The following is a 22,299-nucleotide window of genomic DNA, read 5'->3' as shown; positions in this document are numbered from 1 at the left end:
AAGTTAAGCAAAAATGTATTTATTCTTTTTTTAAAAAAACAAAAATTATTTGTGAAATATCTCAGAATCAGAAGATTATGTCTCAGGTCCAATTACTTACAAGCTTAATGACCGTGCCAAATTTGTGAAACTCTGTGAACCTCTTATGTTCTAGCAGTCTTGATTTTTCTATACCTTTGTGTTAACCAGCTTTTTGTTGCTATAATGAAATACCTGAGTTTGACTACTTATGAAGAAAAGAGGTTAATTTAGCAGAGTTTTGGAAATTCTAGGGCATGGCATCAGCACTATTTCAGTTCTGGTGAAGTCCATTTCAGTTTATGGTGGATGGCAATTCTGAGAGCACACATGAAAATGAGGAATCACATCTCAAATAGGAAGCCAGAGATTGAGTGGAGCCAGGTTTAGGCTTTTATAACAGTCCTCTTGTGAGAACTAATCAGGATCACACAAGAATACCCTAATCCCTTTCAAGAGAACTCACCAGTTGACCCAAGGATTTCTCACTGTGCTCCACTTTTTTTTTTTTTTTTGTACTGGGGATAGAACCCAGGGGCATTCTACCTCCGAGTTATACCCCCAGCCCTAGTTTTTATTCTTTATTTTGAAACAAGGTCTCACTGAGTTGCTTAGGGCTCACTAAGTAGCTGAAGCTGTCCATAAACTGTGATCCTCCTATCTCAGCCTCCCAAATGCTGGGGTTACAAGCGTGTACCACCATGCCTGGATTGTGCCCCGCTTCTTAAAGGGAGACCATACTTCTAACACAAACATTTGGTGGGTAGCCAAATCATATTTAAACCATGGAAAATTTCAAACATAATTTGTAATTTATCAATTTTATAGCCTCTGTCAGTGATGATTTAATAAAACAACTCTAATAGCTAGAAGTGGATGTTCAATTCCTAGCATTTTACCATTGTCAGAATCTTCTATATTATAGTTTTTTCATTATTCTCCCAGCTATACAATGATTGTTTTAAGATTAAAAAGAGTAAATAATACTGAAACACACATAAATATATGACATGAAGATAAACCAAGCATTTTACTCTTAGTCCTAAGAAGTTATGAATACATTATTGTGAAAGAATGTTCCCCCCACCCCCCGCCCGGTTTGTTTCTGCTTTTCTTTTTATGCCCTCTAGTGGAGGTTTTATTGAAATAACCAGATATTTATCTGTATCATCTAGAAAAATAATTCTGATTAGATAATATACAAATACTTTAATCAAACCTTGAATAAAAACTTTAAAGAAGCCTGGTCGATAAATAAAAGATGACAAAATTAATATGACTAAAAGATGACAGGTCTCTTAATATGACTAGAATATTCAACTAGTTTTCATTAAAAACTTACTATGTGCAAAGCACAAGGGGATAGAAAATGGAAGAGGCAGTTCTTGCTGCAAGAACTCAGCAGTCTAATTGAAGAGTACCAGAGAATTGTTATGTGCAACATAGTAAGATATATAGGTCATAGAGGGTGTCTCTTGGAGCATAAGGTAGATAGAAATGCTTAATAGAAACAGATAACTAATGAAAGCTTCCAGAGGTTTATCTCCCAAACGAGTTTTGAAGAATGAACAGGAATTAGTCAATTAAAGAGGGTAGAAATGGGTATTCAATGTAGAGGGAGGAAAGGTAGAGGAAGAAAGAGTATGTTTCATTCAGGCAGCTGTAAATAATGTAACCACAAAGTATAACCAAATCACATGTTGTTGGAGTAGAAAATTGGTAAGAATTTGGCAGCAGCTAGATAATGACCTGAATGATCCATGCAAAAAAGAAAATGATCCTGAAAGCTATTAACCAATTCAAGAAGAACAAACATCTTAGAATTTCTTAAGATTATTCTCACAGCAGGTTGAGAATAAAATAGAGCTAGAAGGCTATCAGTTTTGCCAAAACTGTGAACAGTGTATTCAGAGTTGTAAACATCAAGTAGATTTGCATGAAGTAGAGCAATACTAGTTCCATTGGCTTCACTATACCTCAAGACGGAGTGTTAAGTTTTATTTTTATTTATAATTCTTGTTATAAAAGATTAATGTTAAAATTTTGAAAAGTTGCCAGGCATTGTGGCACATGCTTGTAATCCTAGCATTCAGGAGGCAGAGACCAAAGGATCATGGTTCTCAGACAGCCTTGGATACTTAGTGAGGCCCTTTGCAACCCAGTGAGACCCTATTTCAAAAATAAAAAGACTAAAAACTAGGGCTGGGGATGTAGCTCGGAGGGACAGTGGCCCTGAGTTCTGTCCCCAGTACTGCGAAAAAAAAAAAAAAATTGAAAATTATGTAACTTACAGAGTATAAACTCTTGCATTTTCCCTCCTTAGCACGTTGTTAAATATTCATGCAGAATTTCTTCCATGTGTTAGTTTTTTTGTTTTTTTTAATTTGGCATATTGTAATTTTACATCATAATGAGCACAAAGTATCAGAAAAATACACACACATAGCTCTTGATATCCTCCCCACTGGGTCTCTCCCCCCTCTCTCATCCTCCCCACTAATGTCTTTGATACTGGAATTTGTAGTTTGTATACATTCATTGCATTATTTCAACTGTTACACGCTTTATGACTTAATTTCCCTTCCCTAATCCCCCTCAGTCACTCCCTTGGATCTCTGTTATCTACATGTTGTTCTTATTTCTGAATATCTCTGTAGCTTCCATATTTAAGAGAAAACATACATCTACTCATATTTTGAGACTGGTTATTCTTGCTTATCCAAATTATGGAATCAGCCTATGTATTCGTCAACAGATGAATGGATCACAGAAATTTAGTATATAAACACATGGAATTTTACTCAGCCATAAAGAACAAAATCACACCATTTTCAGAAAAATGGATGGAACCTGAGAATATATGTTAGGTTTTTTGTTATTATTTTTGTTTATTACTAGGATTATACTTTGTATACTATATTGTAGTTAGCTTTTTTTTAACTAATCAGTGTTCCATGGACATACCTACCCCCACATATGCCTGTGCTTTTGTTAATAATGGCTATATATTTTGTATAAATGTGATATTATTACTTAATATTTTATTGAAAAACATATGGATTATTTCTACTTTTTTTAGTATTACAAAAATACTATAGAGAACATCTTTGGAACCTTGTAAAATTTTTCTAAAGAACATATTCCTAAAGTAGATTTCCTGAGACAAAGGTTTATTTATATTTAAAATTGTAAGCCGGGCGTGGTGGCGCACGCTTGTAATCCCCGCGCTTGGGAGGCGGAGACAGGAGGATCGCGCAGGTTCGAAGCCAGCAGTGCTGGCATAAGAGACCCTGTTTCAAAAATATAAAATAGGTCTGGGAGTGTAGCCCGGAGGAAGAAGGGCTTCCAGGAACCCCGGTACCACCAAAAAAAATAAAATAAAATAAAATTGTAAGATGTTTCCAAATTGTCTGCTGAAAAAGTTGAATATACTACTTCTGGGGGTTTTTGAGGGGATACAGAATGGCAGCACTAGACCCTTTTAAAATGCCTCATTTTAGCATGCATGCTTTCCAGTAATACTTAACTGCTTAGTCGTCCGTATTTTTTTTAGTCATTTGTATTTGTCAATTAATTGCCTATGTTTTTTTCTAGTTTTTTATTTGGTGGTCCACATAGTTTTTACTGACTTATAAGGCCTTTTGTATATTGAATCATTTAGCTTTCTACTGTTACTGGGTTGACAATGCTATTTCTTATTTTTTTGCTTTTTATGTGTTTGAGGGATTTATGTTGTTATTTTTATCTATTTTTTTAAGAAAAATTTTGGAAAGCTAACATCCAAAATATTTTTGGCTCAGAGAGTTTAACAGCTACTTCTTTTAAACTTCCAAGAAATAGGTTATACTATCTAAATAGTCCTAGAACATAAGAAGCCTTTCAGTTTTTTATAAACCAAACATAACACTGATTCTGAAATTCACTTAAAAAATTATTCCCTTCAAAGAACTGTATACATCAATCTCAGTTATGAACACAATTACAAAAATTTTAAATTACTAATGGAGCATTAGCAAATTTAATATTATGGAAATTAAATTAGTAATATATAGTGATAGAATGGAATTCATGTCACCTATGGAAAATGGCTCAATGTTGTGGAAACAATTTTATAAATAGGTCAAAGGAAATTTTTACAGGTGCGTTATTTTAATAGATACCACAAAGGCATTTTATAAAAGTTAAATTATCCTCAACCCTTTTTTTTATTCTTTATTTTGAAACAGGGTCTCTCTGAGTTGCAAAGGGGCATCACTAAGTAGCTGAGGCTGTCTTTGAACTGTGATTTTCCTGTCTCAGCCTTCCAAATGTTGGGATTACAAACTTGCATCACCATGTCCAGTTGTATATGATTTTTATAACCTTAGTAAAATTTGATTAGTTTACTAGTTCTTTACTTTCATAGACATGTCACATACTAAGTGGAGAATAACTAGCAATTATTTGCATTAATGTTAGAAACAAAACAAAGACACTTCTTATAAGCAGTTTGTTGTACCACTGTTTAAGGAAAATAAAGCAATTCAGTTATAAAAGAAAAGAAAGTGAAATAGTAATAAAAACTAATAATTACAGGGTATGTACTTTATGCCTTATACTATGATTAGTGGATGTTATTATCTCATTATCACAGACTATTATAACAAATAGGTGTCACAAGTATAAAAACTGTTTTTATCCACATAGATAGAAATTGAGGCAACGAGAGTTTTTAAAACTTGCCTAACATTATATACCCATGAAATTCTGAAGGCTAGATTTGAACCTAAGCAGACTCACTCCATAGTTTATATTTCAAAACAAAAGTTGGCTGACATCTAAAGTTTTATTGGAACATAGCTGTGTTCATCTGTTTATGTATTCTTTCATGCTATAGCAGCAGGGTTGAGTAGTTATGGCATATCTTGGTGTGTACCACAAAGCCTAAATGTTTTACTCTTTTGCCCTCTACAGAAAACATTTACTAACCACTGGCCTAAATCATTGAACTCTCTAGTCACAGATTTAACCATTAGATCTTTTTTTTTGTTAAGAAAGAGAACAAAATTTTAATTTTTAAGATTACATTGGAGACTTCCGGGAAGATGGCGACCGAGAAAAGCCGGGCTTAAGAGCCCCGCTAACAACCAATCTCCATTACCACAAAATCAGCGCCTTTCATAGCCAGAAAACACCATCACCAGAGAAACAAAAAAATCACCAGGCTCCAGAGAGAAAGCGGTCTTAGAAAAGAGCTCAGAGCCACAGAGGAGATACACCGGCCTCACGCCCGAGGATGCAGCAGCAGCGCCATACTGCCAGTGGCAGCGGCGAATTCACCGGACGGCTACAGCAAGCTGAGGTGAGCTGCTGCGGAACAGCCAGGTGGGATTTTTCAGCGCAGGGAACATCTAAAGCTCCCAGTGGCTGAGCTCAGCACACGCTGCAAGAACTCAGAGTGGAATTCAAAACCAAGAAGAAATAAGCCAGCCTCATGGCCGAGGGCATGGCAGCGGCGCCATATTGCCACCGGTGGCAGCAGCAGCAAATTCAACGAGTTCAATACAGATACATCTGCGAACTCAAGAACAGTGAGTCAAATTGCGGGCCACAGAGGAGAAATCCCAGTACTGTACTCCCTGGGACTTGATCCAGTGGGAGAGTGGCGGTGGCAGAGATATCACACCATAGGAGAACGTGCAAATTGGCACCCCCCATAGTTTAAAGCAGCCTCTATCGACTCCCTGGGTCGGAGACTCTGTGATACAACCCAGTAAAGGAGTAGTGGGGTCTGAGATACTACAGACTCGAGATCCAGAGCACCTTAAGTGAAGTTATAGTGACCCAAGGGAAGAACCCAGAGAAGGCACAAACTTCTGAAATCATGGGAAAGAGGAATAACACTGGAGCAATGAATGCCCACAACCCCACAACATCAGAACCCAATGAAAATCAGAGATTTCTAGAAGATCAAATCAGGAAAATAACTGTAGAAATAATAGAGGTGCTTCGAAAAGAACTCAGAGAGAGCCAAAAAGAGATAAAGGATTCAATTAATGAAGTAAAGGCCTCAATTCAAAGCACAAATAACCGATTAGAACACATGGAGAACAGAATCTCGCTCTTAGAAGATGATCATTCCAAAAATGAACGCATAGTTTCTAATCTAGAAAAAAATATCCAACAGCAGGAATATGACATTGAAGAAATATGGGCCCATTTTAAGAGAGCTAACCTAAGAATAATTGGAATAGAGGAGGGAAAAGAAAGTGAAACCAAAGGGATCAACAATCTCTTCAAGGAAGTAATAGCAGAAAATTTTCCAAACATAGAGCAAGAGGTCGATACACAGGTCCAGGAAACGTATAGAACTCCCTTTAGACAGGATCGGAGAAGAGGATCCCCACGCCACATAATTGTCAAAATGACCACTGTGGAAGCCAAGCAGAGAATCTTAAAGGCAACAAAAACAAAGGGCCAAGTGACATTCAGAGGCAAACCAATTAGAATCACTCCAGACTTCCCAAACCAAGTCAGGAGAGCCAGAAGGGCTTGGAGTAACATATTCCCAACTCTGAAAGAAAACAACTTCCAGCCAAAAATTTCCTACCCAGCAAAACTTTCTATCAAATTAGATGGGGAGATAAGAAGCTTCCACAACAAACAGAAACTGAAGGAATTTATGTCTTTAAAACCAGTGCTACAGAAAATACTCAAAGAGATTAACTACAAAGAAGAAATAGGTAACACACACCAGAACCACAGAAACAAGATTTTCCATCCAACAGACAACTAAGATTGGTTATCTGTGGAGATTCATTATTTATGTTAGTCTTTTACCTATATCTAAATTGTATTGTTTGCCTTTATTGTTGTTAATTTTTAGGATTTCTAGTTGGAATATTAATATATCTTCAGATATAGCATTTGGAAATATTTTATCCAATTCTATTAGTTTTAACTCTGTTTACATTGTCTTTGGATATACAATATTTTTTTATTTTTTAGGGAGTTTGTATACTCTTCTGTTGCCTGTGCCATTGAAATCATATCCAAGAAATCACTGCCAATTTCAGTCTTGTGAGGTTTTATGACCCAGATTTTCTTCTAAAAGTTTATGGTCTTAAGATTTATATTTATGTCTTTTATCTATTTTGAGTTAATACTTGTATATGGGATTAGGTAAGGGTCCAATTTTATTCTTTTCCATGTAATTATTATTTTTCAACAATATTTAGTTAAAAGATTATTATTTCCACCACCAAATGTTCATGGAAACCTTGTCAAAAATAACTTGATAATACAGGGAAGAATTTAGCTCTAGGCTTGTATTTAACTCCAATGGTTTATATATCTGCCTTTAGAACAGTACTACACTGTTTCAATTATTGTAGCTTTATATGGTTTGAAATCAGAAAATATATATCTTCTAGCTTTGTTCTTTTTCAAGATCGTTTTGGGTATCTAGAATCCATATTCCATATTAGGATAGATTTTTTTTCTGAAAAATAAATATATAAATATATGATAGTTTCACCTAAAAAAAATAGAAAAAAAATATTCTCTGGTAAGAAAGCAAGCAAAAAGAAATATTGAAATGTTATCTTTAAGTCATCAAAAGCTTGGTATCAGACAAATGAAACTGTTATGTGAGATTATCATTTTTAATTTTGGATAAATTGCTATAATACTAGATGTCAACCACTAAGCCAAGCATGGGAAGGAGGGATGGGGATGGAATGGGGTGGGGATCGGGTGGGGGCTGACTGGGCGATGTGTGCATGTATGTCTACAAATGTTTGTATCCCACTATGATGTATGAATTCAGTGCACCAATAAAATAAATAAATAAAAATAAATAAAGATTACATTGGTTATATACTTGGTAAAACCAAGATAATCAGCTCAGAAACTATTGGAACTAATAATAAAAATAGGCCATTTTTAAGATACTAGTCTGCAAACTTTAGTTGATTTCCAATTAATAATTTAATGACTAGAAAATAAACAGTGAGATTATAGATCTTATTCTGAAGAGTAAAATCATAAATGTCTAGAGATAAGTACATAAATATGGAAGACCTAAAATTTTAAACTATTTAGTAAAATAGAAGATTGAATAAATATTCATTTCTTGGCTGGGATGACTTACTAGTAAAAAGATGTTTTTAATCTGTTAATTTATAACATCAAATTTTCAGAGTGCCCAGGGTATTGTTTTAACTTGATGAGTGATTCTAAAAATTCCAGAATCAAAATATAACCCAAAAAAGGCCAGACATTTTTTTGGAAAGTATGTTTAGGACTTAAAGATGGTAATCTGAGAATATACTAAAGTTTTGTCCTTCCACAAACTTTAGATATCAACCTATTAAAATATTTTATTAAATTTCTGTTCAAAACAAGAAAAAGAATCACCTCTGGAATGAAAAAGGAATCACTCTCTAAAGAAAGAAAGAGATGAAACACTGGCAACACCTTAAACTGCATTACTGGTAGGCAGAGTCAGAGCTGTTGACCCTGAGTCTTCCATGCTTGAGGGCCTTTGTGGTAAGCTGAAGGTGGGCATACCACCATAAACCACTAAAATCTAGACAATGTCAGCATCATGAAATGAAACAAGGACAGCAATTCAACAAAAGATTGTCTTGGACTAAGAAAATAGAAGAAATTGAAGAATCTAAAAAGGACTTTATTCCTCTGAGAAATAAAAGAAACTTGCTGCCACAAAATAATAAACAGGAATTATGAAGCAAGCAGAGTGGATTATGAAAAAGAGAAACTATTTTTGAGTCTTAAAATTAAGTGTATGTGCAAAAAAGCAGATGAGACTCAGCTGAAGAGCAGAATCGTGGACTAGAATCTATATATGAGGAAGGTGCCTAGAATACAACACAAAGGGTAACAGAAGTGGAAAGTATAAAGAAAAAGGTAATATACATGGAGAACCTTGCCAGAAGTTCCAGCATATATCTAATAGGAGTTCTAGGAGAAATAAGGTATACTATACTTGAAGCAATAATGAATATGAGTATTCCCAAACTGAATATACCAATCCATAGTCTACCCTATCCATGCAAAATTAATACACAAATAGGTAAAAATAACATATAAATTTAATTAAAATATATATATACAAATCACAGTAAACATCATATGAATAAAAGAAAAATTCTGAAAGCTATTTATTGAAGATACAAATTACTCATCAGAACTATTTCTATACACAAGTGGCCATCTAACATATTTGACAATACAACAGCTATACATGGAAGAAGACAAATGACCTGAGAAATAAACTCTTAGTCTTAGGCATCCTGTCATTCAAGAGTGAAGGAAAAATATTTATTCATATATATCAGAATTTAAAGCCATCATCTTCAGTGGGGGCATTACTAACATTTGAGTGAGGTTGACCTATGTATTGCAGGATACATTTCCTTATCCCTGGTCCTCATTAAATTTCAGTAAGTCCTGTTAGTCATTATACTAACTTCTAGTGGGGGCCAATAGCCTGCCTTTAATTGTAGACCCACTGCATAGTAAATGTCCTCGACTTCTAAAATCTGCAAGGGTTTCTGCCATTAAAGCTATTTCAATAATTATACCTACTCTTGAAAGAGCAACAGAGAATTAAAAAAAAGAAAAATTTCTGACAGTAAATGAAAGGATTGATAATTGGAACATTTGCCTAGTACAATAAAATCACTAAAGGAGAATGGTAAAAACTGATTCAAAAATTAATACTTGCTGGGCGTGGTGGCACACGCTTGTAATCCCTGCGCTTGGGAGGCAGAGACAGGAGGATCACGCAGGTTCGAAGCCAGCTGCGTGCGCTGGCTTAGGAAACCATGTTTCCAAATAAAAAATGTAAAAATAGGTCTGGGAGTGTAGCCCGGAGGTAGAAGGGCTTCCAGGAAGCCCAGTACCACCAAAAAGAAAGAAAAAAATTAATACTACATATAAGTTAATATAAATATATCATTAATAAGATCTTTTGTAATTTAAAAGAAAATGTGATATTTGAATTCAACATTCAGGAAAGAAAAAGGAACAAACAAGATAATAATCACAGTCTAGGGGGGAAAGAGATGAACTTAAAAATTCTATGAAGGCTGCATATTGAAAAAGTTTCTGAGTTCTGTTTTGGGACGAGATAAAAAGATTCATATATATATATATATATATATATATATATATATATATATATATATATATATATGGCTAAAATATAATTCTAAGAGCAAAGAGGAAATTTATTTTATGGTTTTGTTTGGTTTTTTATTTTGTGATTCTAAGCATTGGACTCAGGGTTCTGCTTATACTAGGCAAAAGAGAATTAGAAAATAATTGAAGAGCCGGGCATGGTGGCGCACACTTGTTATCCCAGCATTTGGGAGGCTGAGACTGGAGGATCGCGGTTCGCGGACAGCCTCAGCTACTTAGTGAGGCCCTTCGCAACTCAGTGAGACCCGGTTTCAAAATAAAGAATAAAAACAATTGGGCAGGGGGTGTAGCTTGTAGGTCAAATGCCTCTGGGTTCCATCCCCAGACCCGCAAAAAAAAAAAAAAAAAGAAAGTAATTGAAGAGAAAACATGTATCCCTTCTCTTTCTGTACTTGGCTGATCTCACTTAATATAATGTTCTCCGGGTCTTTCCATCTTCCTGCAAGTGACATGATTTTGTTCTTTTTTATTGCTGAGTAGAATTCCATTGTGTGTATTTCCCATAATTTTGCAATTCATTCATCTGGATGAAGACCTAGGTTGGTTCCATAATTTGGCTATTACGAATTGTGCTGCTATGAACATGGGTATGCATATGTTACTGTAGTTCTCTGATTTCAGCCCTTTTGGAAAGATACCCAGAAGTGGTATAGCCAGATCATCTGGTGGATCCATTCCCAGTTTCTAAGGAGTCTCCATAGTGGCCGAACTAGTTTGCACTCCAACCGTGTAAAAGTGTTTCTCTTTCCCCACATACTCACTAGCATTTGTTGTTATTTGACTTCTTTATGCCTGCCACTCTGATTGGGTTAGATGGAATTTCAGCATAGTTTTGATTTGCATTTCCCTGATGGCTAATAATGTCAAACATCTTTTCATGTATCTATTGGTTTTTTGTTTGTTTGTGTTTTGTGGGGTTTTTTTGCGGGTCTGGGGATGGAACCCAGGGGCATCTGACCTCTGAGCTACACCCCCTGCCCTATTTTTTATTCTTTATTTTGAAACTGGGTCTCACTGAGTTGCAGAGGGCCTCACTAAGTAGCTGAGACTGTCCACTAACCGATCCTCCCGTCTCAGCCTCCCGAATGCTGGGATTACAAGCATGCACCACCACGCCCAGCTCTATTGGTTATTTGTATCTCTTCTCTTTTGAAGTGTCTATTCATTTCAGTTGCCCATTTCTTGATTGGGTTATTTGTTTTGATAGTATAGAGCCTTTTGAGCTCTTTATATATTCTGGATATCAATCCTTTATCAGAGTGGTGGCTGGTAAAGATCTCCCATTCTGTAGGCTTTCTCTTTAGGTTCTTGATGGTTTCCTTTGATGAGCAAAAACTTTTTAGTTTGCTGCCATCCCACTTGTTCATTCTTGCTTTAATTTCCTGTGTTTTGGAGGTCTTGTTGAGAAAGTTACTGCCTGTGCCTGTATGTTGGAGTGTTGAGCCTCTACCCTTCTCTAATAGCTTCATAGTCTCTGGTCGAATTTTCAAGACTTTGATCCATCTCGAGTTGGTTCCTGTGCTTGGTGAGAGGTGAGAATTTAGTTCCATCTTTCTACAAATGGATAGCCAATTCTCCCCAGAGGGACTCCAGATAATGGAAAGGAAACCTCAGAAAAGCTAGAAAGGAGGGATTGGAGAGGAAGAAGGCTAAAGTTGATTAACTGGAGGAGCTACATTCAAATATGTTTATAAGTGTGAATGTAGCATGGTCAACCTGGACACTCATTGTTGGGAGAGGGGGAAAGGAAAAGCAGGGTTGGGGGACACATTGTGTGAATGTATGCTATTTTTTATATGGTCCACATAAAAAAGAAAAAAGAATGTTATTTTTAATCATTGAAAAATGAGTTTCATGATTTTAATGAAATCATGAAAAAAGTAAAAAAAAAAAAGAATTGAAGAGTGATGAACCTTGATATTTGTGTATTTGATGGATAATATTAGACTGTCCAAGAATGGGAAATATGAATACTTAAATAATGACTCTGGAAATAGACAAGGCACACTATAAGTAAGATTCTAAGAGGTATTAAATTATGTCAGAATCAGCTTGTTTTAGTTTAGATCTGGATTGTGTCTCAAAGGCTTATGTGTTGAAGGCGGCAGTGAGTCAGTGCCAAAAGGTGGGGCTTTTAGACAGTTGATTGGGTCATGGGGCTCTGACCTCATCAACTGGGTTGACTCATTTATAACTAAGTGGAACCCTGGGAAAAGTAATTAGGTTATTTGGGGTCCCTGGAAGAGTTTATCTTCTCCCCAGCCTTTTCCCCTTTCTCCCTTGTGCATACTCACTCGCATTCCCCACCTGCCCACACACACACTTTCCTCTTTTCTTTTCTTCTTCTTAACTGAAATTAGCTGAGCACCTTTTTTCTGCCACACCCTTCCACCATGATCTTTCTTGGAGCCAGCCATCATGTACTGAATCCTCTGAAACTAAGTAAAATAAGTCTTTCCTCTTTTTATATTGTTCTTGTCAGGAATTTTGCTCAAGGCAACAAAAAATCCCTTCCTAACAGATAGTTATAATGTGCAGAGTCAGGTGGGGAAAAGCTAAGAGAAGAGACTAAAATAAGAGTATTCCAAAGATCGTATGTTGGAGGTAAGGGAGAATGAGAGCATGGTGGTGAAGGACACCATGACTCTTATTAGCAGAAACAGATCAGACCTTGCTTACATATACTAGATTCATATGTTTTAATAAAAATCATAGAAAAATAATGTTTAGTAGAATTTTTTTTTCTTTTTGTGATGATGGAGATTGAACTTTGAACCCAGGGGAATTCTACCTCTGACCTGTACCCCCAGACTTTTTTTTATTTTGAAACAAAATATTTCTAGGCTTCTGAGAATCTTATTAAATTTCTGAGGTTAGTCTTAAACCTGAGTTCCTCCTTTCTCAGCCTTCCAAATACTGAGATTACAGGTATCCACCACCATGCCCAGTTTAATGGGTTTTTTGAAGGATAGAGTCACCTGATTTTTAATGGGAAATATGAGTAGCAAACCAACAAAACCCAAAAAAATAATATCAAATATTCCAGTCATTATGCCAAATGTGAATGGAGTAAATTTATCACATAAGAGAGAGAAAGACCGAGACATTAGCTTAAAAAATCTGTTCACAAGAATAGTTGAAGAAAAAGAGTGTGAAAATCACTTTATAAGTAAATTTGAGCCAAAAGAAAGGATTGTCAATATTAATATCAAGCATTACTAATATTAAGTACAATAAACAAAGGAAGCGGTGTATGGCACAAGCTTGTAATCCCAGCATTTGGGAGGTGGAGACCAGAAGATGGCATTTCGCAGACAGCCTCAGCTACTTAGTGAGGCCCTTTGCAACTCAGTGAAACCCTGTTTCAAAATAAAGAATAAAGCAGGGCATGGTGGCGCACACTTGTAATCCCTGCGCATGGGAGGCTGAGACAGGAGGATCTCACAGGTTTGAAGCCAGCCTCAGCTACTTAGTGAGGCTCTCAGCAACTTAGTGAGACCCTGTTTCCAAATAAAATATAAAAAAGGTCTGGGAGTATAGCACGGAGGTAGAAAGCCTCTGGGTTCCACCCCCAGTACCACCAGAAAGAAAGAAAGAAAGAATAAAAAATTAGGGCCGGGGGTGTCGCTCAGAGGTAGAATGCCCCTGAGTTCCATCCCCAGTACCTCAAAAAATAAATAAAGGAAACTTTGTTTTATGAGAAAAGGCAAAATCAATGAAGTTTTACAAGCTTAAGTCTCAACTACATGTACTAGACTACATGGCTATTAAATTTGTAATCAAAATATACTAAATTCAGGTTAAGAGTGATCAAAATACAATTACAGCAGGGAACTACATCTTCTCAGTAGATAATATATGTAAAGTAAGAAGTTTCTCTTCAGCAAAAGAATCTATGAAGAGTATACAGAGAGAGAGACTACAGAGTGAGAGATCTTTGCCAGCTATTTCTCTGATAGAGAACTAATTAATATCTAGAATATACAAAGAACATAAAAGACTTAACACTAAAAATACAAAGAATCCAATCAAGACACTTCACAAAAGAAGAAATACAAGTGGCTAATAAATATATAAAAAAGGTTCAACAGCATTAGCAGTCAGGCCCATGCAAATCAAAACTACACTGAGATTTCATCTAACTCCAATTAGAATGGCAATCATCAAGAATACAAACAAGAGCTGGACATGGTGGTGCACAGTTGTAATCCCAGTACTTGAGAGGCTGAGACAGTAGGATTACAGGTTTGTGGCCAGCCTCATCTACTTAGTGAGGCCCTTCACAACTTAAATGAGACCCTGTTTTCTTTTTTTGCTTATTTTTTTTTATTTTTTGCGATACCAAGGATGAAACCCAGGGTCATTATACCTCCAAGCTACACTCCCAGCCCTATTTTTTATTCTTTATTTTTTGAAACAGGGTTTAACTGAGTTGCACAGGGCCTCACTAAGGAGTAGCTGAGGCTGTCCAAGAACCAAAATTCTTCCTGTGTCAGCCTCCTAAATGTTGGGATTACAAGCATGCACCACCACCCTCAGCTGAGACCCTGCTTTCAAAAAAATAAAATAAGAGTTTGGAGGTAGAATGCCTCTGGGCTCCATCCCTAGTACTGGAAAAAAACACCCATAAATGCTGGTAAAGATGTGAGGAGATAGGAACTATTATACACTGTTGGTGGGGTTGCAAATCAGTGCACCTGTTACGGAGATCAGTGTGAGGATTTCACAGAAAACTGGGAATGGATCCATCATATGATCCAGCTATACCACTACTGGGTATCTTTCTGAAAGGATTGAAGTCAAAATATTATAGTGATAGATGCTATCCACTTCACAATAGACAGATGGAACCAGCTTAGGTATTCATCAACAGATGAACAGAATTATGGGATATATCTACACAACAAAATTCTATTCAGCATTAAAAATGAACATAATTATGTCATTTGCAGAAAAATGGATAAACCTGGAGAACAATATGATAAGTGAAATTAGGCAGTCACAGAAAGTGAAGGATCATGTTTTCTCTCATATGTGGAAGCTAGAGAGTAATCGAGATATAAGAGGGGTTTTTTGTTTGTTTGTTTGTTTTGTTTTGTTTTGTTTTGATGGTGCTTGGGTTCCTGGAAACCCTTCTACCTCTAGGTTACACTCCCAGACCTATTTTATATTTTTATTTGGAAATAGGGTCTCTTAAGCCAGCGAGGCTGGCTTCAAACCAGCATGATCCTCCTGTCTCTGCCTCCCAAGCGCAGGGATTACAAGGGTGCGCCACCATGCCCGGCTGAGAAATTTTAGATAAAGAAGGGAACAACCCAGTGGAGCGATGGAGAGAGTTAAGAGGAGGGCAGTGTTGGAGGTGAGGGAGAATCAAGAAAATACTACCACTGAAGTTATATACATATATGAAATTACTATTGCCATTCTAAGTATCATGCACAAAAGGGAAGAGAGCTGGGAAGGGAAGCCTACCAAATACTGTGTGCATGTTAGGTTCCTATCCCTTTGAGCTACATAATGATGTAAAATTACAGTGCACCAATAAATGTATTAAAAATATAGAGATGCATTGATATAATCAATAATTGTTATGAATGAAATAAAACTCTTCCTAAATGAGCATGTGGTATGAGTGAATCCAGTGAGGCAAGGACCTTACTTGTGTCATTCATTACTATACACCAACATAAGCATAGTATAACTTGATAATTTCTTAGATTAATATGTAAATAAAACTTACTAGAAAGTGCGTTATTTTTATAGTTTTCATTGTAGAGGTCTTCTACTTTCTTTAATAGATTTATATTCAAGTATTCCATTCCTTTTAGGACTGTCATGAATAATTATTTTCCCTGTTTCTCTTTCAATGGATTAATGATTAGTGTATGGAATGAAACCTACTTGTCCTTGGTGGACAATCATCTTGTTATGTTTTTTAATTTAAGTTGCTAGTATTTTAATGAGAATATTTGCATTTGTGTTTATTAAGGAAATTGGTCTGGAATTGTCTTTCTTTGGACACTGAAGAAAAAAATTAAAGAAGCTCTTACAAGATGGAAGGACCTTTCATGTTCCTCCCATGTTCTAGCAAAAAATAAACATCATCAAAATGGCATTGGTACCAAAAGTGATATAGAGATTCAATGAAATGCCTATTAAAATACCAACATTATTTTTACAGAAATAGAAAAACAGTACTAAAATCATATGGAAAAACAAAAGACCCAGAACAGCCAAAGCAGTTCTTAACAACAAAAACCATGCTGGAGACATCACAATACCTGACTTCAAACTCTACTACAAAGCTCTATAGTATTGGCAAAAAAGAAAAACATATACATGCATCAGTGGAACAGAATAGAAGATATAGAAACAAACCCACACCTAGAACTTGATCTTTGACGGGGACCAAAAACATTCACTGGATAAAGATAGCTTTTCAACAAATGAAGCTAAAAAATGGCTAACCATTTGTAGAAGGATGGAATTAAAACCAGAACCACTCACCTTGCACAAGAGTCAACTCAAAATGGATGAAAGACCAATGACTGCAACTAATATAAAAGGGAATAGCACCAACTCTCTAACAAATAGGCACTAGTAGCAACTTCTTCAATAAGACCCCTAAAGCTCAGGAAATAAAAACAAAATTCAGTAAATAGAATGACTTCAGATTAAGCTTCTGTGCAGCAAAGAAAATCATAAAGAACCTAAAGAGAAAGCCTATATAATGGGAAAAAATCTTCACCAGCTACTCTGATAGATGATTAATATCTAGAATATATAATGAACTTAAAATAGTTAATACAGAAAAGAAATCAGTCAAAAATGGACAATATATTGAATAAACATTTCTCAAAACAAGAAATAGAAATGGCCAATAAATACATGAGAAAATGTTTAACCTTTTCAGCAGTCAAGGAAATGCATATCAGAACAACAATGAGATTCCACTTAACTCCAGTTAGAATGGCAATCATCAAGAATACAAACAATAATAAGTTTTGGCAAGGATGTGGGGAAATAGGAACACTTATACACTGTTGGTAGAATTGCAAATTAATACAGCTGCAACTGAGATTCATTAAAAGACTAGAAATGGAAGTACCATATAACCCAGATATACCATTCTTGGGATCTTCCCCAAGGAAGTGAAATTGGATGATTTTAGGTATATATGTATCACCATGTTTATAGCAGCACAATTTATAATATCCAAACTAGGGAACCAACCTAGGTGTTCTTAAACAGATGAAAAGTTACAAAATTTTACTTTATATACACAAAGAAATTTTGCTCAGCCATAAAAAGGATACAATCATGTTATTTGCAGGTAAATGGATAGGACCTGAGAATATTATGCTAAGTGAGATTAGCTATTCACAAAAAGTGAAGGGTCATATGTTTTCACTCATGTATGGAAGCTAGAGAGAAACTGGAAAACAAAAAAGATTTCAGATAAATAAGAGAGACACTAGTGGAATTGGGAGTGATTTGGAGAGGAATGTGGGGAGGAGAAAAGTGAAATCTGATAATGGAAAGAATTCAAATAATCCTTTGTTCATGCATGAAGTTACATGTAACATGTAAATATTATCTAGAGAGCAGTGAGGGACCTGGAGAGAAACAATGAATGATGTGTGCATGTATATTTCTATCTGCTCTGAACCATGCTTGATGTATAATTACAATGTACCAATAAACAAAAGAAATCAAGTGGTTTATTTTGTGATTTTTATATTTCCTCACTAGAGGGTGCTGTGTTAGCATTTTATATATTTTTTTATGGAAATTTTGATTTTTAAATCACCTGATCTGTTAAAAGCTTTTATTTTTCTTTGCTTTCAAAGCAATATTGATAATGTCGCATATGGTTAAATTTATAACATTGAGTAACTAATGGCAGCCTTAACAGAAGTATTTCTTTCTTTTTAGGAGACGGATGACTCCTATCATGTATGCTGCCAAAGATGGTCACCCTCAGGTTGTTGCTCTCCTTGTTGCTCATGGAGCAGAAGTTAATGCCCAGGATGAGAATGGCTATACTGTGAGAAACACTTTTACAATGTTCCTTTTTATTTCTAAGACTGATATTTTGCTATTATTGTCAATATTCTGCAAAAATACATATTCTTTTATTGGTGCTTTTTATTACAAAAATGTTTTAAGAAGTAATAATTACAAAGGTTTGAGATAAAATCATAAAACAACAACTGAACAGCAAACAGTAATTATTTGACTCCCTGAGTTCTCATTTCTTTGTTGTAATGCACAACAAAGCCTGAGCTATAACATTTACATATGAATTCTTTGGTGTAGAAAATATTTCAGTGACTAGCAAATAAGTCAGTGTATTCCATAACATTACTTAACTATGTAAAACATTGGCTTTATAAAATCAGTGAGCACTACAGTCTGCTTTGCAATTACAACTTCAAAAATATGTTTACATTATATTGTGAAATGAAGAGATTACATCAGTCCCAAAATTAACCATGTTCTCTTTTTTTTTACTGTGCCATATGTATTGTTGGAAGTATTTATCTCAAATAAGCTGCTTCTCTTTAAGCATCTTCTTTTTTCCCCACTTACAGGCTTTAACATGGGCAGCACGTCAGGGTCATAAAAGTGTTGTTTTGAAGTTGCTTGAACTTGGAGCTAATAAAATGCTCCAAACCAAAGATGGCAGGACACCAAGCGAGATTGCAAAAAGAAATAAACATCTTGAGGTATCCATCTATATATTAAACTCTACTTCTGGGGCATGTCACGCTATCATATATAGAAGTTTTATATTATTTTGTTAGGATTCACAATTATAAAATATTTTGGCTCTTACTAAATCTTTAAATGTGTTTTTATTTTTCCAACCAGGTTGAAAACTTTATTTTCCTAGAGTATTCAACTTCTATATCAGATCCCATTTACAGTGTTATAAATTATAAAAGAGTATTCTAGTCTTATTCTGATATTAGAAAAATAATTATAATATACAGGTTAAACATTGAAACTGGTTCATATTTTTAAATTAACTTTTGTGTATTGAAAAAGCTAGTAAAATGTCAAGATTCAGACATATAATTAAAACATTGTTTTATCATTTTAATAGATGTCAGACATCTATTAAATTATCTGAGCAGTATTTATCTATTTGTGACAAGGTTCGTTGCAAAGTAATAACATACTTGTGTGTATGATATACTGTTATTCAGACTTTAAAAGTCACCAAAACCTGACAATAGTATATTTTAATTCAAACTTTGGACTATTATCAAAATGTGTTTAGCAAAATATTGGCAAATTGAAGCAATGCTATACAAAAAGGATAATCTATCCATTATTAATAAGACTCACTTCAGGAATGAAAACATCAATCAACAACCAAAGTATGTAACACAATTGATCATTATAACAATAAAAAGGAATAAAATCATTTATCTCAATCAAAAAAGAAGTAACATCTGAATAAATATGCTTATTCAAAGAATAAAGTAAACTTTCTTAAATTCATAATAAACTTCTACCAAAAAACTACAAATAACATGTTAATGGCCCAAAACTAAATGCTTTCTTTCTAAAAATGGCAAAAATTGAAGAATGTTTGATCTCATTATTTCTTACAACTTTGTACTGTATTCTTTTGCCACTGTAAGGTCCATATAAAACAGTGACAGAAAAGCAAAAAACAATGATGTAAAAATGTCATTTGCAGCTGGGTATGGTGGCACACACTTGTGATCCCAGTACTTGGGAGGTTGGGACAGGAGGATCGGGTAGGTTCGAAACCAGCCTCAGCTACTTAGTGAGGCTCTCAGAAACTTAGACCCTGTTTCCAAATAAAATATAAAACAGGTCTGGGAGTGTAGCCCAGAGGTAGAAAGCCCCTGGAGTTCCATCCCTGGTACAACACCCACACACACAAAATAATGTCATTTGCAAGAAAAAACTATGTTTGGCTTTGAAAAAAACACAATGTTTACCAAAAAATACCCTACTAAAAATGCCTTACTAAAATATAAGATTTTCAAATGTAAATAAAGTAGTAGAAAAACTTTGTAAAAATACTATTTTATATAGGGCTCAATATCATGAAATGACTTACCAGAAATTAAACTTTGGAATTCGTCTTATATTTTGGCTAATTACATGTCATAGCTGTGGCTCCCGAAGAAATTAGATTGTAAAACCAAGAAATTTCATCATAGTGCTTTAAGGCTGACGGTTGAGATTTGTATACATTTGGCCATGCTTATTACTCCCCCTGACAAACACTTAGCAAGATCTTTAAAGTAATCTTTCTCCATCAGTTGACAAATGGAATTTTAGGGTTTTTTTTTTTAAATCTCAATTACTATCTTTAATTTTTGCAATTTTTAATTAGTTGCATTATTCCTCTTTTCTCATTTTAGGTCAAAGAATCATTTTCTTGATTTTATAGAAGTTATTCTCAGCATAATGTTATGAATGTTCTGTCCCTCTCACCTTGCTAAAAATTCTTTTATAGATAAAAATGATCACATGTTCATTTTCTTTTAAGTGTGATAGTATATAATAATGTTAATTTTATTTGGGTGGTGTGTGAATTTTTACAGATATTCAACTTTCTTTCTTTGACTTTAAATCCACTGGAAGGAAAGCTTCAAAAGCTAACTAAAGAAGAGACTATTTGTAAACTATTGACAGATTCTGATAAAGAAAAAGCTCACACCTTTGGGTAACATAACATGTTTTATTTCATTAGAATTCCTTTAGTTCTTAAAATGCATGTTGTTTCTACTTATAATAAACGTGGCAACTTTTTCAAGATACATGACATTTAAAACTTTTATATGTATTTTTAATGTCACTTAAAAATGCCTAGATTTTAAGTGCTTTGTTCTCTAGAATTTTAGAAGGCTCTATATCTACTAAAACTAATCATTATAACTTTGTTCTTAAACTTTTAGCAAAACGTCAATAATTTTTTTAAATATTTAAGATTATATCTGTGCTATTTTCCAAACTGTACTATTCCTTATTTGCTTTGCTTTCTATTTTAGCACATTTCTGGGGTTTGGGAGGGAGGGGTTGGTGGGTTGTTTTTTTTGTTTTGTTTTGTTTTGTTTTGTTTTGGTGTGTCTGGGGATGGAACCCAGAGGCCTTTGACCTACAAGCCACACCTTCTGCCCTATTTTTCATTCTTTATTTTGAAACATGGTCTCACTAAGTTGTGGAGGGCCTCACTAAGTAGCTGAGGCTGTCCGAGAACCGTGATCCTCAGGTCTCAGCCTCCCAAATGCTGGGATTACAAGTGTGCACTACCATGCCCAGCTACATTTCTGTATTTTTAAGCTAAAATTAAAAATATTTTTTCCCGAACACTGTTGTTCTAGTATATGGCTATAAACCATTCTCTACCTACCCCATTTAAAGTTATTATTTAATTTTTACTTATTGCAGTAAAGAGATTTTTTATGTATAGAAATGTAACAAAGAATACATATTGATGAATATCTCCATTCTTAGGAAAGATAATCTACATTTTATCATCATCACTTCCTCTCATATCTTTGCTTAAGAAACCTTGCTTTGGGTTGGGAGTATATCTCATTGTAAAGCCCTTACTTAGCATGTGTGAAGCTTTAGTTTAAATCCTCAGCTCAGAAAAATAGAAGCAAGCATACTTGCTTATTCATAACTTTGATATATCATTAAATTTAGAGTATAAATTTACAAATATAGTCTACATAGATTTTCATTTTTTCTCTGAAACATAAATACGTATTTATTATCTGTACATTTATAGTCTGTTCTAAAATTGACATTGCAATAAATATGTATAGTTCTTATACAGAACTTGGAGATCTGGAAATATTTTTACATGGTCTTGGACTTGAACATATGACAGACTTATTAAAGGTAAGACTTCATATAACCTAGTGAATTATATATATATATATATGTATGTGTGTGAACATATGTTTATTTGTTGGTTAATACAACATTAAATTTTATTTTATACAGATACCTATGAATGAATGCCATTCCTTTTCTGCATAATTTGTAGTATATCCCATTATAAACTGAAATAAGACC

The 22,299-nt window shown here is 34.7% G+C and overlaps 1 protein-coding gene across 2 annotated transcripts in view; it reads left to right on the top strand.

The window, feature by feature from the left end:
• ASZ1 (ankyrin repeat, SAM and basic leucine zipper domain containing 1) overlaps nt 1–22,299 on the top strand; it is a gene marked incomplete at both ends in the record, with an annotated part of 62,885 nt that overhangs the window by 16,915 nt on the left and 23,671 nt on the right. For both annotated transcript variants that reach the window (XM_080701334.1, XM_080701333.1), the window contains 4 exons: nt 18,160–18,271; nt 18,819–18,953; nt 20,817–20,938; nt 22,047–22,122. In XM_080701334.1, the coding sequence (XP_080557460.1) occupies nt 18,160–18,271; nt 18,819–18,953; nt 20,817–20,938; nt 22,047–22,122 (445 nt within the window). The remainder of the gene's footprint in view (nt 1–18,159; nt 18,272–18,818; nt 18,954–20,816; nt 20,939–22,046; nt 22,123–22,299) is intronic.

The sequence above is a fragment of the Muscardinus avellanarius genome (genome assembly GCF_963383645.1).
Source record: "Muscardinus avellanarius genome assembly, chromosome: 9".
Lineage (NCBI taxonomy): Eukaryota > Metazoa > Chordata > Mammalia > Rodentia > Gliridae > Muscardinus > Muscardinus avellanarius.
Note: the sequence above shows the minus strand (reverse complement) of the source record. Positions and strands in the feature narration are given on the sequence as shown.